Genomic DNA, 25,105 nt, shown 5'->3' with positions numbered 1-25,105 from the left:
GGTTATATATGACCAACAAAAGATAAGCAAGTGATCGATAATGGAAGGCTATTTACTTTTAATATATTTCCTGAATTCATTCATTATTATTTATAAACTTTAAATCATCTAATCGCTAAAAAGTCTTATCTCATGTTAGTTCATCATTATTATGTATCAATTTTAAAGGTTATTTTTTAAAAAAAAAAAATACGAAATTTTAATTTTTTCCTAACTTAGAGAAGTTCAATTCACAAATTGGGTCAAAAGTGAGATAGATCAACTGTTTATGAATGTGTTTGTTTTGCGTACACAAAAATTTTATATGCATATAATTATATTAGATAAATTGTTAATATAATTAAAAAATATGTTTATAAAAGCATAAAAAAATTCGAGAAATTTATGATCCTATTTATTTCGAACCTTTGACCTTAATTGTTTTTAATATATTTTACCGATGATACTTAACAATGATAATTAAAAATAAACTTTTCAAATTTTTATCTTATCTCCTCTTCACATTCCTTTTAATAACTACTACAATATGTATAGAATATCGTTCAATAAATGGTGAGGGTAATAATAGAAACAAACCATCGGCCGGTATTTCAGATACTCCCTTCGCAAGAGATGTTCCTTCAACATCCTTTTTCGCTGATGCGAATAATAATTTGATTGTCACTCCCGGAAACTATTTAGATGTTCCGAAAACTCTTTTTACTTGTGACGCAAACTTACCTGAAGGAACATTTCCTTTACCTAGATGTGTTAGTAATAAAGTAATGTCTAAACAATCAAAAGATGATGATATGTTTAATACAACACTTTTAGAAAAATACAAAAGTAAGCGAAGAATTTCTCATATGGTAGGAATTTTTCTTTTTTTATTGGACTTTGCCGCAGTTAAATAATATGGTTACTGCGCCACACTGACAATTTTGTTATAAATTTTTAAATAAAAAAGTTAACATACTGGGGATTATTTGTGAAAATGGATGTTAGTTCTGGATTCGATGTAGGACAGAATTTCCCAAAAGGTGTATATATCCCTCAAGACGATCAACTTTATTTATCCAGTAATAGAAATGGTATAAAACCTAAAGACATTACTTTTTTTCCGGTAAGCTAAATTTAACGCCTTGTTGTTACAAAATCTTTTTATCCTATCATTAATGTAATTAATATTATATAGGGTGGAACATTAGAATTTAATAGATCAGTAGCAGATGGTGGTAATACGGGAATCAATGAACCCTCAATATTTGTTGACGGTTCTACAGTTTATGGTAATCGTGATGCTGATTTACGAAAGATTAGAGATTATAATAATAATGGGAAAATGATATTAATAAAAGAATCTACACCTGATGGAGCATTTGGATATCCACCTGTCGATGTGAATGGCGATTTTATATATGGATATAGCGCAGAATTTGGAAGAAATGTCTTTACAGATTTTTTTCATATACTTTTCGTACGTGAACACAATAGGTTATGTGACGAATTATTCGCTATTCATGGGAATAGTTGGGATGATGAAACATATTTCCAAGAAGCTAGAAGATGGGTTATAGCTTTTCTCCAAAAAATTACTTATTATGAATATCGTAAGTTATTTACAATAAAATGTTATCTAGTTTATATTACTGCATGTTTATAATTTATGCTGTTTTTTGATTATTTAATAGTCGGGACAGCATTGGGAACTCCTTTACCTAAATATGATGGATATAAACCAGAAATCACACCATCTGTTGATACTTTCTTTTCCACCGTAACCTATCGTTATGGTCATTCTGAACTCAGGTACTAAAATATTGGATAATTGTATCATACTATTTTGTTCATCTTATTAATGTTAATATTAAAATTATACATTATACGTAGTGATTTTCACGAAATAGTAGATGGACAAGGAGAACCACTTACAACTTTGTCATTAAATGATTTACAAAATTCTCAATTAATAAAAGTATATGGATCTTCTTCAATTGCACTTTCATTGGCACTTCAAAGGTATTTAATGAATTATGTACTTTCTTAATTTAATTATCTTTATCTAATATAAAATTTTAACACCTAATAGGCAAGAAGAAGTTGATATTTATTCTGCCGATCTTGTGTAAGTTCATCACTTTTATTTTAATCATGTATTGTTATTAATAATTATTAATCAATACTTTTTTTTTTGATTATTTAGGCGATTTTATTTTCATGCCTCAAGATGGATGGATATTTCCAGGTAAAAATAATTACGTATTATGCATTCGTTTCATTTAAAAAAAATATGTACACGAGTTTTAAATCTCTTTATTCATTCGTTTTTCAGTCTCGATAATATTCGAGGTAGAGATCATGGCGTTCCATTATATAATGATGCGAGACAAGCTTTTGGATTAGCAAGAAAAAAATCATTTGCAGAAATATCAAGTGATCCTGATGTACAGAAAAGATTGCAAGATACTTATACAACGGTAGATCGAGTTGAAGCATTAATGGGTGGATTAGCAGAAGATCATGTTAATGGTGGAAATTTGGGAGAATTATTTTATAAAAGTTTTTCAGAACAATGGGTAAAAATCAGAGCCGCAGATAGATTTTGGTATGAAAATGCAGATGCAGGATTTAGTAAAGAAGATATAGCAAAAATTCAAATAACAACATTATTAGATATCATAAAAAGAAATACTCCAGATTCATATTATCCTCAAAATCTTTGGTTTGTACAATCTTTTAATTCAGCAGGCCCATCTGATGGCGCTAATAATGGTTATAATTCACCCTTATCACTTTCTGATGATTATAATATTCAATGGAAAATGGATTCAACAAACATCACTTTTCAAATTACAATGAGAAGTACAAATGCGTGGTTTGCATTAGGGTTCAATCCTAATGGTAATGGTATGACAGACACTGATATGATGATATTTTGGAATGAAAATAATTCTGTTACTGGAAAAAATTTTAAAGGAATTGGACTTGGTATTGTACCTATGCAATTGGGTAATGATGACCAAATTATAACTATTATTAGTCAAAAAGTTGAAGGTGGTACTACTTCACTTGAAGTTACTCGTCCAATAAATAATAAAAATAGAAAATCTCTAGACGGTAATATTGAAAGTAAGTAAATGAAAATTTTATTAATTATTGATTATTTACGAACATTTAATTAATATTTTTTCTATCTATCTAGTGGTTCATGCTTGGAATCCCAATTCAAATATTTTAACTTATCACGGTGGAAATCGTGGAAAAAGAACAATAAATTTCCGAACAGGAGCATCTACGGATCTTACAGATAACAGACCAGGACTATTAAGAATGCACGGAATTGCTATGTTTATTATTTGGGGGGTTCTATTTCCATGTAAATATAAAATAATCAATAATCAATTTTTTTTATTTGACCATTTTAAAATTAATAAATATAATTTATTTATAGGTTCGATATGGATCGTTAGATATTTAAGACATATTGATAGTTATATGGTACAACATCGAAACCTAAATTTATTTGGTGGAATGGTAATAGCAGTATTTGCCGCAGTAGCTCTAACGGCAACATCTACACATGGAACAAGTTCTCATGCAGTGTAAGTAAAAAATAAATAAAAAATTGTTTTCATGAATTCAATTCATTAATCTTAAATATTTCTTTTATCATAGGGTGGGAATAACAATAATTACCATAACAGCAATACAAGTTTCTTTGGGTATATTGGCGATTTGGAGTTTGGAACACGTTGAGTCAGCATCAACAGGAATTGTTCGTTATTTAAAACATTTTCATTTTTATTTAGGAACTGCGTTACTTTTAACTGCATGGTAATTTTTTTTTTTAAATACACTTGTTACGCAATGATTTTCTTTTCTTTAAAATTAAATTTCATTTTATTTTTAGGGCCAATATATTCTTGGGAATGATAACATATGATCAGAAATTTGGTGGGAATCGTGGCGAGAATAGAGGGTATATTTGGGCATACACAGTATGGTTAAGTAAGTATTATGGTATTATTTTTATTATCATATTTTTTTTAAAAATCATTTAATAATATATTATTCTTAAATTACACATTATGATAGTATTGTTTGGATTTGCAATAACAGCAAGTGAATTTTATTATAAAATTAAGAATATGCAATTCTTGTGGCCAGTAAAAGAATCGGATGATTTAACAAAACGTATTCGTAAATGTATTCCCGATGAAGTTTTCGAAACTTTACCTGTCGTCACCTGGGAAGTAAGTAACAATATGATTTAGTAATTTTAATTTTTGACATTATTTAATATTTTTTTTATTTTTATGATTTAGGAATTTAATAAAAGAATTATGACAGGAGCGAATTTAGTCGTAGCAGAAGGATTGATATTTGATATACACAGATGGATTCCACTACATCCGGGAGGACAAAAAATCCTACAACGTGTTATAGGAACAGATATTACCAATGATTTCTTTTTTGATCCAATAGTAAGAACAGTGATCCAAAATAGCCTTAAAGAAGAGTATAATGTTAAAGAACCTAGTATACCGTTATTAACAGATGATACATACAAAGAAAATAGGGAAAGTTATACTAAGAGTAAACCTTATAGTGTAGCTAATGCTGTTGATAGGATTAATGCTACAGCATTTAAGAATCGTAGGGTTGCAATGCATAGTCATTCAAAATTTGCTACATCGAAATTAGCTAGTATGGTAATCGCTAGAATAGTAGGTGATGATAATTCTTCAAATCAAAATAATAGTGAAAAGGCATTAATTCCGCAACCACCACCATATTCTCCTTATATTTTCAGAAGATATATTTTAACAAATATTGAAATTGTAACAAGACCTAACGCTTTAAACGTTGTGAAAAAATTAACATTTCAAGTTATTCACCCAAATGATAAATTACCTAAATTCCTTCCAGGTGATTATATTGAAATTATGAGTTATGCTAATAATCACGTTATTATCAGACCTTATACTCCACTTCAAGGGCCAACTGAAACTAGTTTTTGTATATTGGTTAAGATATACAAAGATGGTGTTATGACTCAACATTTGGTAAGTAAACCAACCAAATTTTTTTATATTATTAATTATTCGATTCGTATTTATCATTTTAATATTTTTCTCTTATAGAATAAACAATTAAAAAACTTTGAGGTCAAAGTGAGAGGGCCATTTGATATAGCAGATAGAATGACAACAAATTATCAGGCACCTTCAACTACATTAGAACCACCAAATACATTAACAAGACCATCATCACCTATGATAAGCTCGTTTGGTTTTAATGGATTAGATTACATGATAAGACCAAATAACTTCTCAACTTATTTCCAGTACGAAAATCATCATAAAGGATATAGTATTAGTAATTCTAATGAAAGTAATAATAATGTTATACTTGGTGATAGAACTGGAGTATTATTAAATAAAGAAAGAGAAGATTTATGTTGGGATTGTTTGTTTATGGTTTGTGGTGGAACGGGAATTACTCCGATGATACAGATGGTAAGTTATTTATAGACTTTTAATTTAATCTATATCTTTATAAAAAAAAATAACTAATTAATTGTTATTTATATTTATTTAGATACAATATCATATGGAAAAAGCGACTTCTTCAAATTCCAACTTCAGCTTATATTTATTAGCAGCATTTGATAAAATAGAAGATTTGATTTATCCAAAATATATTGATTATTTATGTCAATCACTTAATGGGAAACTTGAAGTCAAATATATTTTATTCAAGCCACCAGCAGTTTGGAGAGATTATAGTGGATTGATTGACGATGCATTAATATATGATTGGATCAGTGAAAGGTATTCGGTACCTCCTCCTGCAGTTCCACCAAAGTTTTCCAATTATGGCATTGGAAACGGTAGCACAAGTAACCTTGTTGACAATAGCTATTATAATCCTAATATTATTATTAATAATATACAAGATGTTGATTATGATCCCAATTATATTGTATCTTCTCCAAGTCTCGTTCCAATATCCAATAATAATTCAATGTACCAATCAGAAGATCAACAGCAATTGATTTACAATCAAGCTTATCCTCCTTATTCATCACCACCTCAACTTGCAAATTTAAGTGATGCTGCAGCAAATCAAATTTTGTTGATGAATGAAAGGCATAATTACATGAAATTATTTGCCAGAGATACTTCTAAACGAGTTAGATTAATAGTCTGTGGTACAAACCAATTTAATGAAAATATTAGATTATCTTTAGACAAAATAGGATTTCCAATTAATGAAAAAGCTTTATTTATTGCTTAGAAAAAAAAAATTTATATTTATATTTTTTTTTTTAGTTTTTTTTTTTAATTTTATATACAGTATATAGCATTTATTTATTATTTAATATAAATTTTACAAATAAAATTTTAATTATCGTTCCGGCGTCATGATTATCGAAAATGTTCATTGAAAATGTATTTTTATATTCATTCATTCTTAATTAGGTAAATTTGTATGTTATAACCCAGATCTGAAAGACTGAAACCTGCCATACCCCTAAACTGCTAAACATTACCTAATTTGGTTGGTTCATAGTCAAGTTTGGAAGTTTGGAAACTTGGGACATGGTTGAACAACATTTGTTTTTTGTCGGTGTAATAAGTCCGGAAACAAGGGTTTATTTTGGAATGTCATGCCCAAGATTTTTGTCCGGCCTTAATGAAGCGAAGTTGTCGGTAAAAAAATTCCGGTCAAAGGGCTAATTTATGAAATTTTCTGTTTCGGTAATGTTTAAAATTAAACAATAAATAAAAACAGGAATAATCTCAAAATATTTTTTTGCTAAGCGGTAAAAAAAATCCGTGTAAGCAAAATGACGGCAAATACTCAGAATTTTGCGCCGTACGCAAATGAGTTTCTTGAAATGTAAATAAAATACTGCACTTGTCACTCGAACATTGTAATGAAAATACTAAAAAGTAAGTAGAATCACAATATAATAGACGATCATTTAAGTATGTTTACGTTTTGATATTGTTTATCTAATAATTGATAACCTTTTTTAATAAAAGAATTATACATAAATACGTTGAAGGTTAAACTTCATTCTGACAATAACTTATTTATTGAGGAAACTCTTTAAATCATTTAAATTATTTTCTCTATTTGGAGATTAATTAAATTCCTAATATTGACATTAACCGGTCTCTAATTAAATAGTATACGTCATTTATATATCGAAGTGAAATAGACGATATTTCTAGCTGAAATATCAAGTAGAAAAATTCAACAATGATAATCAAAAATAAACCGTTCAATTTGTTATTATTTCTCTTTTACACTGTGTCTATATTAATTATCACGACAACATGTGAATATCGTTCAATAGATGGCATGGGTAATAACAGGTATCAGCCAACGGCCGGTATTCCAAAGACTCCTTTCGTAAGAAATCTTCCTTCAACGTCCCATTATGCAGATGCGAATAATAATTTAATTCATACTCCCGGAGATTATACATCTATTCCAGATACACTTTTTACTTGCAACGCCACCTTACCTGATGACATATTTCCTTTACCCAGATGTGTTAGTAATAAATTAATGTCTAAGCAATCAAAAGATAATGATACATTTGATATACCACGTTTGGAAAAGTTCAAAAGTAAACGAAAAGTTTCTCATATTGTAAGTGTATTTATATTTGCTTGATGCGGTACCAGTCTATTGTAATGGCGTAGAATGATTTTCGTTACTGCGGTATATTAATACTTTTTCTTTTCTCATTTCTCATTTCAAAAGTTAACATATTGGGGCCTTTTTATGAAAATGGATATTAGTAGTGGTTTCGAATCAGGAATGAATTATCCAAAAGGTGTTTATATCCCTCAAGACGATCAAATTTATTTATCTAGTTATCGAAACGGTCCAAAACCCGCAGATCTTTCTTTTGCTGAAGTAAGCTTTTATTACACTTTACATTATAATGAAATTTTTATGCGTTATTAATGACAAAATGTTCTTATTATTTAACATAACGCATATAATATAATTTATTATGATAATATTTTTTTAGGCTGCATTACCGTTTAATCGATCAGTTCCAGATGGTGGTAATACAGGAGTTAATGAGGCCACATCATTTATTGACGCGTCAACAGTTTATGGCAACAGTAATGATGATTTACGATTGGTCAGAGATTATAATAATAGGGGAAAAATGATATTAATAAAAGAATCTACACCTGATGGAGCATTTGGATATCCACCTGTCTATGCGAATGGCGATTTTATATATGGATATAGTGCAGTATTTGGAAGAAATGTTTTTACAGATTTTTTTCATATACTTTTCTTACGTGAGCACAATCGATTATGCGATGAACTTTATAATGTCAATAAAGATAATTGGGATGATGAAACATATTTTCAAGAAGCTAGAAGATGGGTTATAGCTTTTCTCCAAAAAATTACTTATTATGAATATCGTAAGTTTAATTTATAGTAATATGTTATCTGGCTTATCAATTGCTGCTTATTTAAAATATATGCTATTATAATTATTAACAGTTGGGACAGCATTGGGAACTCCTTTACCTAAATATGATGGATATAAACCAGAAATTACACCATCTATTGACACTTTCTTTGCTACCGTAACCTATCGATATGGTCATTCTGAACTCAGGTAATAAGTTTGGATAATTGAATCATAATATTTTACTAATTTTTATAGTAGTATAATGTTAGTATTAAGTAGTATATACACTATGTTATAGTGACTTTCATGACATAGTAAATGGACAAGGAGAATTACTTACATCGTTGATGTTAAATGATTTACAAAATTCTCAACTAATAAAAACATATGGAGTTCCATCTATTGCACTTTCATTGGCGCTTCAGAGGTAGTTATTATAATAAATTTATATGTTTTCATGTTTTCTCAATTTAATTTAATTATCTAAAATAAAAAATTTTAACACTTATAGACAAGAAGAAGTTGATATTTATACTGCCGATTTTGTGTAAGTTTATTTTTTAGCAGTTTTTTCAAAGAACATACATGCTAGAACTCATTATAATACGTTGAATTTATGCACATATGTATAACATCCCTTATTATTTGGATATTTAGGCGACATTACCTACATATCTCAGAATATTTTGACATTGTTAGGTAAGATAATTTTATAAATGTTCACGATATGCCCCTACTAATAAGTGGTAATGTTTCCTTTACTCATTTTAAAGTGTCGATACTGTTCGAAGTAGAGATCGTGGTATTCCATTATATAATGACGCGAGACAAGCTTTTGGATTAGCAAGAAAAAATTCATTTGCAGAAATATCAAGTGATCCTGATGTACAGAAAAGATTACAAGATACATATACAACGGTAGATCGAGTTGAAGCATTAATGGGTGGATTAGCAGAAGATCACGTTAATGGTGGAAATTTTGGAGAGTTATTTTATAAAAGTTTTTCAGACCAATGGATAAAAAGCCGAGCCGCAGATAGATTTTGGTATGAAAATGCGGATGCTGGATTTAGTAAAGAGGATATAGCAAAAATTCAAACAACAACATTATTAGATATCATAAAAAGAAATACCCCGGATTCATATTACCCTCGAAATGTCTGGTTCGTACAACCGCCTGCTTCGTCAAAATTACCCGAAAACACTAATAACGGTTATAATTCGCCTTTATCACTTTCCAATGATTATAATATTCAATGGAAAATGGATTCAACAACTATTACTTTCTTAATTACAATGAGTAGTACAAATTCATGGTTTGGAATAGGATTTAATCCTAATGGTAATGGTATGACAGACACTGATATGATGATATTTTGGAATGAAAATAATTCTGTTACTGGAAAAAATTTTAAAGGAATTGGACTTGGTATTGTACCTAAGCAATTAGATAATAATGATCAAATTATAACTATTTCTAATCAAAAAGTTGAAGGTGGTTTAACTTCACTTGAAGTTACTCGTCCAATAAATAATAAAAATAGAAAATCCCTAGATGGTGACATCGAAAGTATGTAGAAGAAAACATGCATTATATTATTAATAATTAATGATTAAACCTAATGTGTTTTCTACGTCTAGTGGTTTATGCTTGGAATCCTAACTCACATAGCTTAACTTATCACGGTGGAAATCGTGGTAAAAGAATGATTAATTTCCGAACAGGCACAACCACAGATCTTACAGATAACAGACGAAGATTATTAAAAATGCATGGAATTGCTATGTTCAGTGTTTGGGGAGTGTTATTTCCATGTAAATAAAATTAATTAAATCGAATTTTTTTTATTCAGTATAAACTGTATCGTTTTATCCATTTGTATTTAATTATAGGTTCAGTATGGATGGTTAGATACTTAAGACATAATGATAACTATATGGTACAACATCGAAACCTTAATTTATTTGGCGGAATGATGGTAGCAGTATTTGCCGCAGTGGCTCTAACGGCAACAACCGCACATGGAACAAGTCCTCACGCGATGTAAATAAAAAGAAAAATAATCATGTTTATTTCTAGAATTTATTCCAGAATCCTCATTCTATTTTTTTTTAATATTCTTATTTAGAATGGGGATAGTAATAATTTCTATAATAGTAATACAAATTTCCTTGGGCATATTGGCTATTTGGAGTTTAGCGAATGTTGAATCAGCATCGACAGGGATTGTTCGATATTTAAAACATCTTCATTTTTACTTAGGAGCTGTGCTACTTTTAGCTGCATGGTAAATTTATTTGAAGTATTCATCACGTACTGATTTATTTTAATTAATCATTTTTTTATTCGTTTGTATCAGGACAAACATAATTTTAGGAATGATGACATATGATAAGAAATTTAGCGGGGACCGTGGCGAGAATAGAAAATATATTTGGATCTATACTGGATGGTTATGTAAGTATTATATAATTATTTAAACTTTTAGAATTATTTTACTAATATTTATTTTAAATTACCGTATTACGATAGTAATATTTGGATTTGTGATAACAATAAGCGAATTTTATTATAAAATTAAAAATATGCAATTCTTATGGCCAGTAAGAAATTCTGACGATCCAACAAACCGTATTCGTAATTGTATTCCCGATGATGTTATTGAAAATTTACCTGTTGTAACATGGGATGTGAGTAAATAGTAATAATAATAATAATAATAATAATAATAATAATAATAATAATTTTCATTACTTTAACCGTTCATTTATAAATTAGGAATTCAATAAAAGAGTTATGACAGGAGCGAATTTAGTTGTAGCAGAAGGATTAGTATTTGATATACATAGATGGATCACACTACATCCAGGAGGACAAAAAATCCTACAACGTGTTATAGGAACAGACATAACAAACGATTTCTTTTATGATCCAACAGTAAAAACAATGATCCAAAATAATTTTAAAGATTATAATGATTATGATGTTGAAAAATCTAGTATATCGGTACTAACGGATGATACATATAAGGAGAACAGGCAAAGTTTTATTAAGAGTAAACCTTATAGTGTGGCAAATGCTGTCGATAGAATTAATGCCATAGCATTTAAAAATCGTAGAGTTGCAAGACATCGCCATTCTAAATTTGCTACTTCGAAATTAGCTAGTATGGTGGTTTCTAGAATATCAAATTTGGAAGATAATTCTTTTCAACCACAACAGTTTAACGAGAAAGAATTACAACAACCATCTCCTTATATTTTCAGAAGATATATTTTATCAAATATTGAAGTTGTAACTAGATCTAATGCTGAAACTCTAGTAAAAAAATTAACATTTCAAATTATTCATCCAGATGATATATTACCAAAATTCCTTCCGGGTGATTACATTGAAATTATGAGTTATGTCAATAATCATGTCATCATTAGACCTTACACCCCACTTCAAGGGCCGAGTGAAAATAGTTTTTGTATACTTGTAAAAATATACAAAGATGGTATTATGACTCAACATTTGGTGAGTGAAAACAATCATTTTAATGTTAGTTTTTGAATTGGATTTCATCATTTTAACACTTTCTTATAGGACAAACAATTAAGAAATTTCGAGGTCAAAGTGAGAGGTCCATTTGATATAGCAGATAGAAGGACATATTTGTCAGCACCTTCACCAATATTAGACTCTATAACTAGGCCTTCGTCAGCAAATTCACACACTCGCACACTCAGTAGATTGCACATGGATTATATAAAAAGACCAAGCGGTATTGACAATAATCAAATGAATAATATTCTTGGTAAAAGAAGTGGAATATTGTTGAATAAGGAAAGAGAAGATTTATGTTGGGATTGTTTGTTTATGGTTTGTGGTGGAACTGGAATTACTCCAATGTTACAATTGGTAAGTTACAATAAATTTAATTTTATTATAAGAATTAAAAAATGTTTATGGTTTTTTTTTTAAAAAAAATTTTTTTTAGATACAATATCATATTGAAAAAGCAAATTCCAACTTCGAGCTATATTTATTGGCAGCATTTGATAAAATAGAAGATTTAATTTGTCCAAAATATTTAGATTATTTACGTCAGAAACTTAAAGAAGGACAAGGAAAACTTGAAGTCAAATATATTTTATCCAAACCACCGCCTACTTGGAGAGGTGATAGTGGATCAATTGATGAAGTATTGTTGTACGATTGGATCAGAGAAAACTATTCGACACCACCACCAGCAATCCCGCCAAAAATTTCTAATTATGGTGGAAGTAATTTTACGAGCAATTTGACACATGGTATTCAAAACATGCAAAATATGAATGCTCATAATTATTTAAATCCAAATAATTATAATGTGAATAATAATCCTATACAAGAAGTTAGTAAAAACAACGAAAATTCGAAGCATGAACAACAAAATAACGTACCTTTAACTCCTAAAAATAGACCTGCACCTATCCAGATTCCACCCCATAATAATTCAATAGATCGACAGTATAATCAAACTTCACCATCTTATTCTTCTTCGCCTTATTCTTCTTCACCTTTAAATAATAGTCCAGCTATATTATTAATGAATGAAAGACATAATTATATGAGTTTATTTGCTAGAGATAATTCTAAACAAGTTAAATTAGTTGTGTGTGGTAGTAATCACTTTAATAGAAGTATTAGGAAAAATTTGGAAAAATTGGTATTTCCAATTGATGAAAAGGCATTATTTATTGAATAATTTTAATGCTAAAAATCACTTTACTTACAAAACTAAATAATAATACTAACCTAGTATATTTACTTTGACTTACATATATTTTATTTATGCATACATTATATTATAAATTATATGATTTACTAATAGTGAAAAGGAGTAATAATTTTACTATTATTATAGTATGCATTGCACCTTTAAAAATAGTTAGAAAAAAGATTTAATTAGTATTATTTTCTTTTTTATATTGTAAATATTGCAAAATAAAAACTTTAGTATATACTACACCATTAAATACTGTAAAGTGAAGTATAATTATTATGTTAATTCATACTTATATATATTTTTTATGCATTTCTCCTAAAGATTTTATAATTCTTCTTATAATTTCTACTTTATGATTCTTTTTTTCATTTTATCATTTGGTAATAATTTTAATAATTTATTTTTTGGCTAATTATTTATCCTTTAAATATACCATGTGATTATTATCATATAATCTGATTATCTAATCATTTATTATATTGAGATATTTTGTCTTATTCTATCCTTTAAACTGTTTTGTGAGCAAATTTGCCAGCAATTGATTAACATTAAATAAATCCTTTAATTTTAGCAAGATTATTATAAAATTTTGCAGATATATTAATCTATATTCTAACCATAAAAATTATAGTAGTATTAATTTTGCCAATTATTAAAAATTATGCAAGTTGGTGTTTTGAAATTTCATTAATTAATTATTTATTTTTAATTATAATTTTTATATTAGGTTTTATTTTTTATCACACCTGCATTATGTTGCACTGACCCTATAATATATTACATATAAAAATTAAAATGACATTCTAAATTCTTTTTAATAATATATTAAGAAAATTTGTAAAAATATGTATAGTATAAAATTTCTTATAGTATATAGTAAGTACATAATATTTTTTTTAAAAAATGGAAAATCTTAATAAAATTATATAATCAAAATGCAAAAAAAAGAGATGTGACATATCACAAATATAAAAAAACATATTTCTTTTATATTTTTTAATGAAAACCTTGAAAATGATATTTATATCATTGAATTTTTACAAATATTTTATTGATAAATGATTAATATATAAAACTGATAATGATAATATAGATAATGAAAATTTTGTACTTTAACTTTGCGATTTCATCAATAATTAGTTGCAACTATATCAAAATTTAATAAAATATATATAATTTGTTATAAAGAACAATTTTTATTATTATAATTTTTAATCTTTAAAATTAGGATTTTGACTTTATATAGATTAATAAAAATTTTATTTTATGTTTGTATTATATAAACTTAAAAAATATTTTTTTTTATCTTTTAATATCTTGTTTATTATAATATAAAATTTTCATAAAAAAAAATAAAAAATCATATTAAAATATTTTTAATAATGGAAAAATATTGTGAGAATATTTTAAATTTATTATATAAAAAACTAGATGCTATACTTTACAAGTTAATTTTTTATCTAATTTTAATAATCAGTCACATATTTAATCACACAAATTTATTATTAGAATGTAGGTTAATTTGGCTGCAAAATTATGATTTATATTAATAAACTTTATATTTGAATACAATTTATTTTTAAAAATTACAGGCAAATTTGCCTGCATTACCATTTAAGAAATAATAAATAGATTGTTTACTACAACTGGTTTTACAGTAACAGTCTAATAATGCTACATAAAATAGAATATATTGAAAGAAGTTATAAAAATCTTACAAAAATTTTACTTGAAAATGAAGATGAATTTCTTATCAAAGTCTGAATAATTTTGATCATACATGTTTTAAAAAATGTATAATGAATTCTGGCTACAAACTAGTAATTATTATATTAATATCAAATTTACAATTTATTAACAGATTTAAGATTTGTTTAGATAAAAATATAGAAGATAAAATATTATTTATGATTGCCATTCACCATCAGCATGAAATATAAATACCATTATAAATTTCAGTTTTTAAAAAGAAAAAGAAAATGTAATTTTTGAAATCAATCAAAATCAAAAGATAAAAGAAAATCAAGAGATAAAAGAAAACGAAATTGTAAAGTGTAAACTGAACATATAAATTTATATTTTTTTTTAATTCAATTTTATTATGTTTATTATTTTTGATATTTTTGATAGTATAAGACTAATTTTAATCCAGAGTGATTTAACTCAGATGATTTAATTTATTAGTAAATTTTATATAATTATATGAATTATTCATCCCATCATATGATAAATTTGATTTATAATTTATTTATATTATTTTTTTTTGTTTTTTCTTTCCCTTATTTTTTCCTTTCTTTTTATTTCATTTTATTTTCCTTCTTTTTTCCATTCCTTTGAGTTTTACAATTTTTAATACAGTATTATATCTTAACACATTAAAAAGATATGTTCCCTTTTTTATTAGTTTTATTTTTTAATTTTGTTTTTTACTAACTATATTTTCTTTTCTTTATGCTATTCTTTAATTCCTTTCTCTTCAACATTATATAATGTATTTTGCTCTTAATTTACTTTTATTTGGTCATTAACTTTTTTTATGGGTTCACTCTTTAATTTAAAAATAAAAAAAAAATACCTATCACAAAGAAAAAGAAAAAAAAACCCTTATACTTTAGCCTATAGGTTCTTGTTTTATTTCTAATTTTTATTCTTTACTAACTATATTTTCTTTACTCTATGCTGCTTTTTAACTTAACATGTTTTACTTTTCAATGTCACAAATTTTACTTTTTGACTTTATAGATTTTATTATTATTTCATTCTTTAACTTTCTTCATGAGTTTCATTCTTTTTCTTTATAGTTTTGTTTTTTTTGTTTACTTTGTTATTATCATGTATTTTTTTGTGTACCATAATTACTAGTCCTGTTAAAAATAAATAAAGTATGAATTTGATAGTTTTTTCTAATTAATAAACTTTAATTAAATGTTTTTAAACCATTATAATACAAAAAAAAATTTGCGAATAAAAGTGTTTGGCAAAAAAACTATGTAAAATATAAATTTTTATAACCTGGGTTATTTAACCCAGGGGGCAAGTTAGCAAAACTCTTTTTGATAATGTTATTTGTTATTAATTTTTGATAATAAAAGAATGAATTTATATAATTATATTATTATAATTTATAAAGTTAAAAAATAAACCTATATTAAAAAAAATCCAACATGTCGAAACTATATGATGCTGAAACTAAGTTTCAGCAGTTTCGCATACACCATTCCACCAAAACTCCTTAGTTTTGCAAGTAATCTTATTAGTAGTAAAGGATAAAAGGATTAAAATTAATGATGGAAAAGAACAAAGTAAATTGGCCTCTTTTATTGGAAAGGAGCAAATGAACATGAAAAATATAAATTTAGAAAATTGTATTCTGAATTCAGAAAGCTGCACCTACAAATTTTTCCAAATTTCAAAAGCCATAATAAATCAAAAAGAAGCTTTTTGATCAAAACTATCAAAACTGCGGAATCTTATCATAAAAAATGAAATTCTGGAACAATTCACCAAAAATGTTTATGATAATTATTATTATTATTCATTATTATTATTTCACTCTAAATATAATCATGTATCTGAATTTAAAAAACTTCCTGTTAATATTCCTTTTTAAATTTATTTCAGAATTATCTTTAATATAGTGGTAAAGATTTTCACACGATAAACTTCGCACACTTATAAAAGTAGTATTAAGGTAGTATTAAGGTTCAATCTTTAAATAAAGATAATTCATAAAGTATTTATTAAAAAAAAACAGATTTTAAGAAAGATACAAATTATGATTATGTCAGAGTCTCCCATATTATTCTTCATATATTCGAAGGAAATTTCTCATTCTAAATTTTCAGAATTTGTTGATTCAATATTATATTGACTCTTGTCATCATTTTCTACAATAATAATATTTTCGATTAAATAAATTAATAAAAAGCTTTTTCTTTCTCATGTAATAATATAAAATTAAAAACCACTTTAGAAATAAATAAATAAGAGGGGATGGGGGGTTAAGCAAAATTATACCAAAAGATGTATTGGACCATCGGTATTGAGTCAATAAGCCTGTTCAATTCTGATTGTTCAGGTTTTTTGATCCAAAATTCATTAAGTACTTTGCTTATTGAATGGTTAATTATTTTTCATATAATAAAATATTTTTCGTTGGCGACTTTATTAGACATCAGACACGTTAAAAAAAAGTGCCACATTTTTGTTCGGAAAGTTCAGGTTGTTGATCAGGTCACACAATTTCATCAGCCAATAATTTATCAATTCAAAACCTGATCAAAAATTCCAAAACGATCAAGATTATGATGATTCTTTGGTTTTTAATGGTTCATTAAAGTAATGATTAGCATATTTAACGGCCAATTAAATAACCCAGTAAATAACCCATCCTTATTCCTTAGTCACCCCGCAACTCACGTCAGTTAACGTGTAAATTTACTCAACTCGTATCAAAAACTTTTAGTACTGTTCGAGAGTAGAATAGATGTGCCAAAAGTCTTGAAGCAATTATTTCAATTGACCAAACAGTAGCAAATAGGTAAATCAGTTGGTAAATCAAGCGCTGAACAATGAAGTAAAAAGAACGATATTCATGGAGTATAAGAAAGATCGGGTATTATAATTGGTCTGACATATATCGATAACATCGTCAAAATCTAACTTGGTAAAATTGTAAACTTAATGATAATCTACTGTTTCTAAATCTATCATAATCGTTACGCTTTTTATTGTTATCGAGCACTTTCTGAATCCACCCTTTATCATATTCCTTGTTTTGAAATTCTGAAAAGTAGCGACACTGGTACTGCAATCCATTATTTTAAGACTGTATTGAATGCAAGCTTCAGTAATTTCGTTTGCATAGTGTTTAATAGTATTATAATAATTTATTACGAAATCATCCCTATTTATATTTTATAAATTACGCACAAATCGCCGAGGAGAAAAGATTCACATTTTAAGTGCTTTATTTAATCAATTTTATATAAATACATTTATCGATAATGGGGAATTTAAGTTTTGTAGCAAAAGCATGTATTTTATTAAATTATTTAGTTTCCAAAGTAATCATCATAGTTTCAAGCTTAAGAAATGTTCTATTATTGTTGGTATTTTACGTTAGATAATTCGTACTTTATGTCAGTTTTTATAATTCTATTTTTGCGATCTCGATTTATTTTTTTTTTTGGAATTTTTATGATCATTACTATTTTTCGTGTTCAAAATTTTATCATTATTCATGCTCGAAATTGCATTATTATTATAAATTGTTTCACACCTATTACAAGCGTTGTGTTTATGCTTAAATGGCAAGTAACAATTTCGAATTTCGCAAGTTTTGGCTTCAAGACAAAGATCAGTCCATGGCCAGTTTTTTAACCGTTGATGTAATGATCTGCATGTGACATTTCCGATGACTGAAAATTTCTTTATTATAAATACAGTAAACTAATTTTTCTATGGTAGGATACGTTTTCATATTTAATGGGTTCTTCTCAGGTTTAATAATCGAAGGGGCACATTTTATGTCGATCATAACACCTTATAAAACACTTCGAATAAGCATCGTCGAAATACTGTTAGAATTGACCTTTTCTTATTGTATATGAACACGCAGTAAATTTCAACGAAATTTGTATTGAATGTAATCTTTTTGAAATCAAATCAATTTTTTAATAGCTGTTTTGTCTGTTGTGTCTGTTGTGTCACGATTTCAAATCAAAAAAAAAAAATGCGGTACGCAATTTCGACGATCAATTTTTCGTTTAAAACTCTAAATTAGTGAAGACGTGCATATGCACATAAACGTGAATGTTTGTTAAAAAAATGACAAATTATAGAATTTTATACGTAACCTTTTGATTTCATACTAATCGACACTGAAACATTTTGTGGAATATTCGTGCAGGATTATTTTTTTTATTGAGCTCACCAAAATTGTCTAGGTGTCGATAATGGGTTTCAGCCTCAAATTCAGTTTTATTTATTGCATTATGATCAGTTGAATAACTCTTAATTTGTTTAGGAAATCTTTCTCAGGTTCTGCTTCACAAGATTTCTTAATTTCTTAATTTAGAATTTTCAATAAAAAAATATAATCAATAAATAATATTAGCGCTTTTTTTTTAAAAATAAATTGGGCACTTTCACGGATCTCGCTTTTTCTTAAATAAATACTGTACGTATATATTTTTGAAAAGACTTTTTAAACAGCATGGAAGTATTTGAAAAATTTGGAAACTACTTTAAGCAAAAAGACTCGGTTCCACGAGATTTACATTACGAAAACAATATTACTATTGAAAAGAAAGAAGATTATCGGATTAAAATTAGTCAAGATGGAAAATTTGTCGCTACATTCGATATAGGTAAAAACAACTAATGAATTTCGTTATAGTAAGCAATTTATGCGATTTTAAACAGGGTATGGTATTGACAAATTTTTTTACCTTTTTTTTTTTTATATTAATATTAAATAATAATAATAAATAGCAAACCTTCTGATCAAAGTATTGCACAACACCGGATCCGTAGAAATTGATAAACCCGTTGCTTATTTTAAAATAAATGATAATTTTATTGTTGAAAAGTTATATGATCCTCGTTCAACACCAGCTTTTTTAGACAGAAATAAAAATAAACCGGATGATTTATTTAGATGGTCTTATGATGTATCAAATATGTACAAAAATAATGGTCAACTATTTGTTTTTGTTACAATGTCACGAATAAACTTTGATGATGATATGAAGGAGGGTAACAAACCCGATGATGATATGAAGGAGGGTAGCAAACCCGATTATAAAAGAGAGAAACTTAGGAAACATGAATATAATATACAACCAAGAACTAAAAGTGATGATATATCCAAACAAAATGACGACAATGAATTACAAAATGATGTTCATCTTGACATTGATAATGAGTCACAAAATGATGAAAATAAAGGAAAAGATGATGAAAATAAAGAAAAAAATGATGAAAATGAAAAAGAAAAAAATGAAAAAAATAAAAAAGGAATTGCTATTTATCGTATTGAACTAAATGAAGATAAAGAAAACGGAGAGTACGAAAACGGAGAGTATGAAAACGGAGAGTATGAAAACGGAGAGTATGAAAACGGGAAGTATGAAAACGGAGAGTATGAAAAAGAAGAAAAGGAAAATGAGGAAGAAGAAAAAGGAAATGCGGAAGAAGAAAAGGGAAATGAGAAAAATTATTCTCTTAAAGCTGTGACTTGTTATTATTCTTATAACATTTCAGGAATATGTAGATTCATAGAAGATTCAAGTGAAGAAAAGGAAGATGAGAAGGGAAGTAAGGGAAAAGAAAAAGGAAAGGAAGATAATGTTCCAAAAGCTGAAGAAGCTGATGTAGACAAATCACGTGACAAAGATAATAAATTGAAAAGATTTATAGTTTTGAATACTCATGGGATATATAATTTTAAATTTAGTGATAATTATGATTCTTTTAAAATGGATGAGAAATTTGAATATCCAGAAAGTTTAAAATGTAGATTGAATTATTAGTATACGGATAGAAATGAAGGTTGCATGAGACGACTTCTTTCGTGTATCTATGATAATTATTTTTTGGTCACATTATACAAAAAAGATATTGAATCATTCGAAGGTAAATTTTTTTTGTAAATATAAATCTTAATTATATTAAAATATATTAACATTAAATTTTATTTTTAGTTTATAATTTCGAAAAAATGGAATTAGTAACTACTGCAAAAAGAATTAGAAAAGAGGATGAATTATATAATTTTGTAAAGAAACACGACTATAATATCTTTAACAGATTTACAATTGGTAAATTGCATTTTTGCTTTACTCAAGGAAATAATACTATTAAGTAAGTATTTATGTAATAAGTCATTTATTATTTCTTTAAATAATGTATAGAATTTCATTCACATTATTTATTTATATTTGTAGGTTATATTGTATGGAAAATGGTTTACAAGTCGTATCAAAGAAATTTTATGAAATAGAGAAAATACATTTACTAGAATTTATTGATTGTGATAAAAAATTACTTATAATAGGAAGCTTAAAAAATGAAGAAAAGATAATAGATAAAAATCAAAACTCAGAAAAAAATGAAAAAAAGTGCAAGTTTAAGTTTATAGTTTGGGATTTGTATAAAACTGAAAGACCTATAATAGATGATTTCATTTATTTGCCAATAATTACTAATGCAGATATTGTAAAGCATTTAGCTAGTACTTCAGGAAATGTTTTACAAATTGATGATGATGGAAAAGTTTTATCAGTTGTTAAAAAAGTTGAAGAAATGCTAAAACAAAAAAAGCAAGAAGATAAAAAGAAAAAAGTGAAAATTTATTCAGTTGAACCAATAGTTAGTATTAGTGAAATGGAACCGTGGGTATTAGATGAAAATGATGAAAGTAGTAATAAATGTTATAATCTTTATCAAAATGACAAAGAAGCAGAAACTTTACAACTTATTGTTGGCAGATCAACTGTTCAAATTTGGCATCAAATTAAAAATGAAGATAATCCTAACAAAGGAGAACCATTTCTTGAATTTATATGGACAAATCATATTCCAGTATATCAAGAAAAAAAAGCAACAAAATTACAAATTAAAAAATTTGAAATGTATGAATGTGAATCAAATAATAAATCAAATATTAAAATAAAAGATTTTTATTTAGAGGTTTGTTGGTATAAAAGAAATAAGGAGTGTTCTAATACAATAAAGACAGAGCAAAATATAAATCATATAATAGAAGAAGAAGATAATGAAATAGATAAAATTGAAAATAAAAAATATAAAAAAGTAATTCAACGAAAAGATATTATTGAAAAATTTTATATAGTAAAGCATGCATGTAAAGCATTAGAACATTTTAATAAACGTTATATTAATAAAGACTTTGTAGATAATTATATCAGAGTACGTAATGTAAGTTATTTAAATTTTAAATTTTATTTATTTTTAGAAAGTTAACTAATTTTATTTTTTATTATAAAAGTATGAGGAAATGATTACTTATATTAAACATATAGTATGGAAATTTGTTAAATATGAGCCACAAAACTTTAAATTATTAGATGTTCGATACAATATTATGAAAAATTTAATACTTGGTGATTGTGATAATTTAATAAAATTTATATTATTTGGAGATGATAAAATCTATAAAAATAAAAATAAGGAAATTGGACATATACCAAGTAATAAATTATGGCCAGGAAAAAAGTTTTTGAAAGATGATGATTTAAATTTTGATAAAAGAAAAAATGAGTCAAAAGATATTAGTAATGAATTACAAAATAACATGGAATTGGCAATTTATCATTATAAAGGTAAATGTCTAAAATTATTTATTTATAATATGAATATCATTATTTATTACAACTTTATTTTATTACAGGAAAAGATACAACTATTGTTGCTTGTCTTTTAGAATATTATTCTAATCATGCAATGGATGATGCAGGTTGGATGTGCACTGTTTCTAAAGCAATTCCTTTATTATTTGAATATAATTATGGTTTGTTTTTTTTTTAATTCTAATTTTATTCATATTCAAAAATAATTTGTAAAAGTTAATAATTTTTTATATGTAATATAGACGATTATATAAAAAAGTTATTTCTTAAAGAATGTTTTGCAGGACATACTCATAATTCTGTTGAAATTTCAGTAAATTTTTTAACATTTATTAAAAGTCGAATAAGTAATTTCTTAACAAGTCATAATAATGAATTTAGATCATTTGAAATAGATAAGTTGAAAACTGAATTTTTCAAAAATAAAAAATCAAAGCTTATAGAATCACCATTATTACGAATAGTTCCTCTTCCCAATTTTATTATAAATAATATTAAGGAGAAAAAAGAAATGAATTTTTTAAAAAAAGGTTAAAAGTATTTTATTTTTATTAATACCACGATGGTATAAAATTACTAATAAAGAAAATGAATTAAGCCCTTTTTCTAGAATGTTGCTATTTGAAAATCATGATATTTATAATAATCTAGCAATTGAAGCAGTTATTGATTTTCATTGGAGAAGAGCAAGATCATATTACTTTTTTTCTCTTTTTCTTCCATTTCTTATTTTTGCTATTTGTTTTGGATTAATTAGTTGGGCATATTTGAATCATAGTACTATTATTAATCACCAATTTTTATTTATAATAATTATTTTATTTTATTATTTGGCATTTTATCTATTTTTTACTGAAATATTACAACTTTTTTATAAAGGATCTAAAAAATATTTTTTTAATTTATGTAATATTTTTGACGTAATTTCAGTTATATTTGCTGTAATAATAATATCAATAATAGTAGTTAAAAATTTTCAATTTTCTGATGGTTTTAAAAGTACAGAAAATAATATTGAATTAACTATAGGGATATCATTCTCAATTTTCTTGATTTGGATTGAATTTGTAAGTAATTTTAATTATTTTTAAATTATTATATAAAATTATTAACTCAATTTTGATAATTTTAGATTATCTATCTCCGCTTATTACCATGTAAAAATATAAATTAATATTTTTTCTTTTTTTAATGATAATTACTATTATTAATTTACTTATTTTTTTATTGACAGATATTGGTGTTTTTATTTATCATTTCGCAATTATTTTCAAATCTTTAATTCCATTTTTTTTGTTGACATTTATTGTAATATTAGCATTTGCACATACAATGTATGGTAACTGATTATTTTATTTCTTTTTAAATTTTAATATGATTAATTTTCTTATTTAATTTTACTATATAGGTTTGTATTACTCAGAAATCCAGTAGATATTAAAACCAATAATTCTACATATAGTGGAAGTGCTACAAATTCTTTAACAAATGAGATTTTATTTAATATTGAACTTAAACAAGATTTTGATCTCAATTCTAGTGATAATCCATTTACAACATTTTCTAAATCAATATTGGCTGCATATTTTTGGATTAATGGTAATTGGATTCAAAGAGATGAATTTGATTTTTGGGTTGTTGATTTATATACTTTTATTGCAAGTATATTTCTTGTAATAGTTTTGCAAAACATGTTAATTGCTTTTATGAGGTAAGTTTTTTTTTTCCAGTTTGTAAATATAATTTATAATATTTTTTCTTATTTAATTGTTAATTTTTTAGTGATGAATATGAAGCTGTAAAAGAGAAAAGTAGACAAATTTTACTAAAATATAAGGCAAATCGCATAGCAGATTATGAAGCATTAAATCATGTTCATTTGTTTTCAAATCCTGAATCTCAACCAAAATATATATTTTATCATGGTCTTCCTGAAAGTTATGAAAAATGGTATAATATAAGAAAAGATGATAGTAAAAGTGTTATTTATGATAATACAAAAGAATTTGATTTTGAAAAATTTAAGATAAGTGATTATGATCAATATTCAATTTGGAAATATAATAACTATAGTAATATTATTAGAATGAGCACTGAAAATTTTAAAAATAACTTTAGTAACAAAATTGAAACTTTGATTAAGAAATTTAAAGATGAAAAACAAATTGATGAAATTGAAAAATTTAGAGAAATGTTAAAAGATGAATTTCATAAAATATCAATTAATGGAATTGAAAAAGTTAAAAAGATATTGGAAGATAAATTTGAAAAAACTAAAAAAGTGTTAGAAAATAAAAAATCAATTGGACAAGTTGAAAAAATGTTGGATGAATTTGAAAAATTTCAGCTTAAATTAGAGGAACTAAAGAAAAATCAATTTGAAATTTAAAAATAAAAAATAACAATTTAAAGAAAATAGAAAATAGAGAATTATTTTATTTTTATGTACTTTATTTATTTTATTTATTTAATAAAATTTATTTTTATTATATGAACAAGTAAATATTAAATATGTCAGTAAGTTTCATTTAAGCAGT

At 25.8% G+C, this 25,105-nt stretch overlaps 3 protein-coding genes across 3 annotated transcripts; all 3 read left to right on the top strand.

Moving 5' to 3' along the window:
* Positions 1-122: 122 nt before the first annotated feature.
* Positions 123-6,416, top strand: OCT59_018251 (uncharacterized protein). The gene is made up of 16 exons (XM_066148647.1): positions 123-848; positions 947-1,102; positions 1,175-1,589; positions 1,671-1,788; positions 1,870-1,998; positions 2,069-2,104; positions 2,183-2,224; positions 2,312-3,108; positions 3,182-3,355; positions 3,431-3,581; positions 3,655-3,813; positions 3,890-3,987; positions 4,075-4,232; positions 4,305-5,045; positions 5,124-5,498; positions 5,581-6,416. The coding sequence occupies exons 1-16, from the start codon at positions 453-455 to the stop codon at positions 6,277-6,279; spliced, it is 4,644 nt and encodes a 1,547-aa protein (XP_066004556.1). The 5' UTR covers positions 123-452; the 3' UTR covers positions 6,280-6,416.
* A 937-nt stretch (positions 6,417-7,353) lies between these two features.
* On the top strand, positions 7,354-13,441 carry OCT59_018250 (uncharacterized protein; the record flags this gene model as incomplete). Its single annotated transcript, XM_066148646.1, has 16 exons — positions 7,354-7,647; positions 7,762-7,917; positions 8,036-8,447; positions 8,530-8,647; positions 8,739-8,867; positions 8,952-8,987; positions 9,098-9,139; positions 9,214-10,010; positions 10,082-10,255; positions 10,334-10,484; positions 10,570-10,728; positions 10,801-10,898; positions 10,974-11,131; positions 11,220-11,960; positions 12,030-12,344; positions 12,424-13,441. The coding sequence occupies 16 exons, from the start codon at positions 7,354-7,356 to the stop codon at positions 13,171-13,173; spliced, it is 4,530 nt and encodes a 1,509-aa protein (XP_066004555.1). The 3' UTR covers positions 13,174-13,441.
* Positions 13,442-19,411: 5,970 nt separating this feature from the next.
* Positions 19,412-24,957, top strand: OCT59_018249 (uncharacterized protein; the record flags this gene model as incomplete). Its single annotated transcript, XM_066148645.1, has 12 exons — positions 19,412-19,565; positions 19,690-20,712; positions 20,901-21,060; positions 21,144-22,137; positions 22,208-22,541; positions 22,610-22,729; positions 22,811-23,098; positions 23,499-23,635; positions 23,701-23,725; positions 23,803-23,902; positions 23,977-24,279; positions 24,351-24,957. The coding sequence occupies 12 exons, from the start codon at positions 19,412-19,414 to the stop codon at positions 24,955-24,957; spliced, it is 4,245 nt and encodes a 1,414-aa protein (XP_066004554.1).
* Between the last annotated feature and the right edge of the window lie 148 nt (positions 24,958-25,105).

The sequence above is a fragment of the Rhizophagus irregularis genome, chromosome 27, assembly GCF_026210795.1.
Source record: "Rhizophagus irregularis chromosome 27, complete sequence".
Lineage (NCBI taxonomy): Eukaryota > Fungi > Glomeromycota > Glomeromycetes > Glomerales > Glomeraceae > Rhizophagus > Rhizophagus irregularis.
Note: the sequence above shows the minus strand (reverse complement) of the source record. Positions and strands in the feature narration are given on the sequence as shown.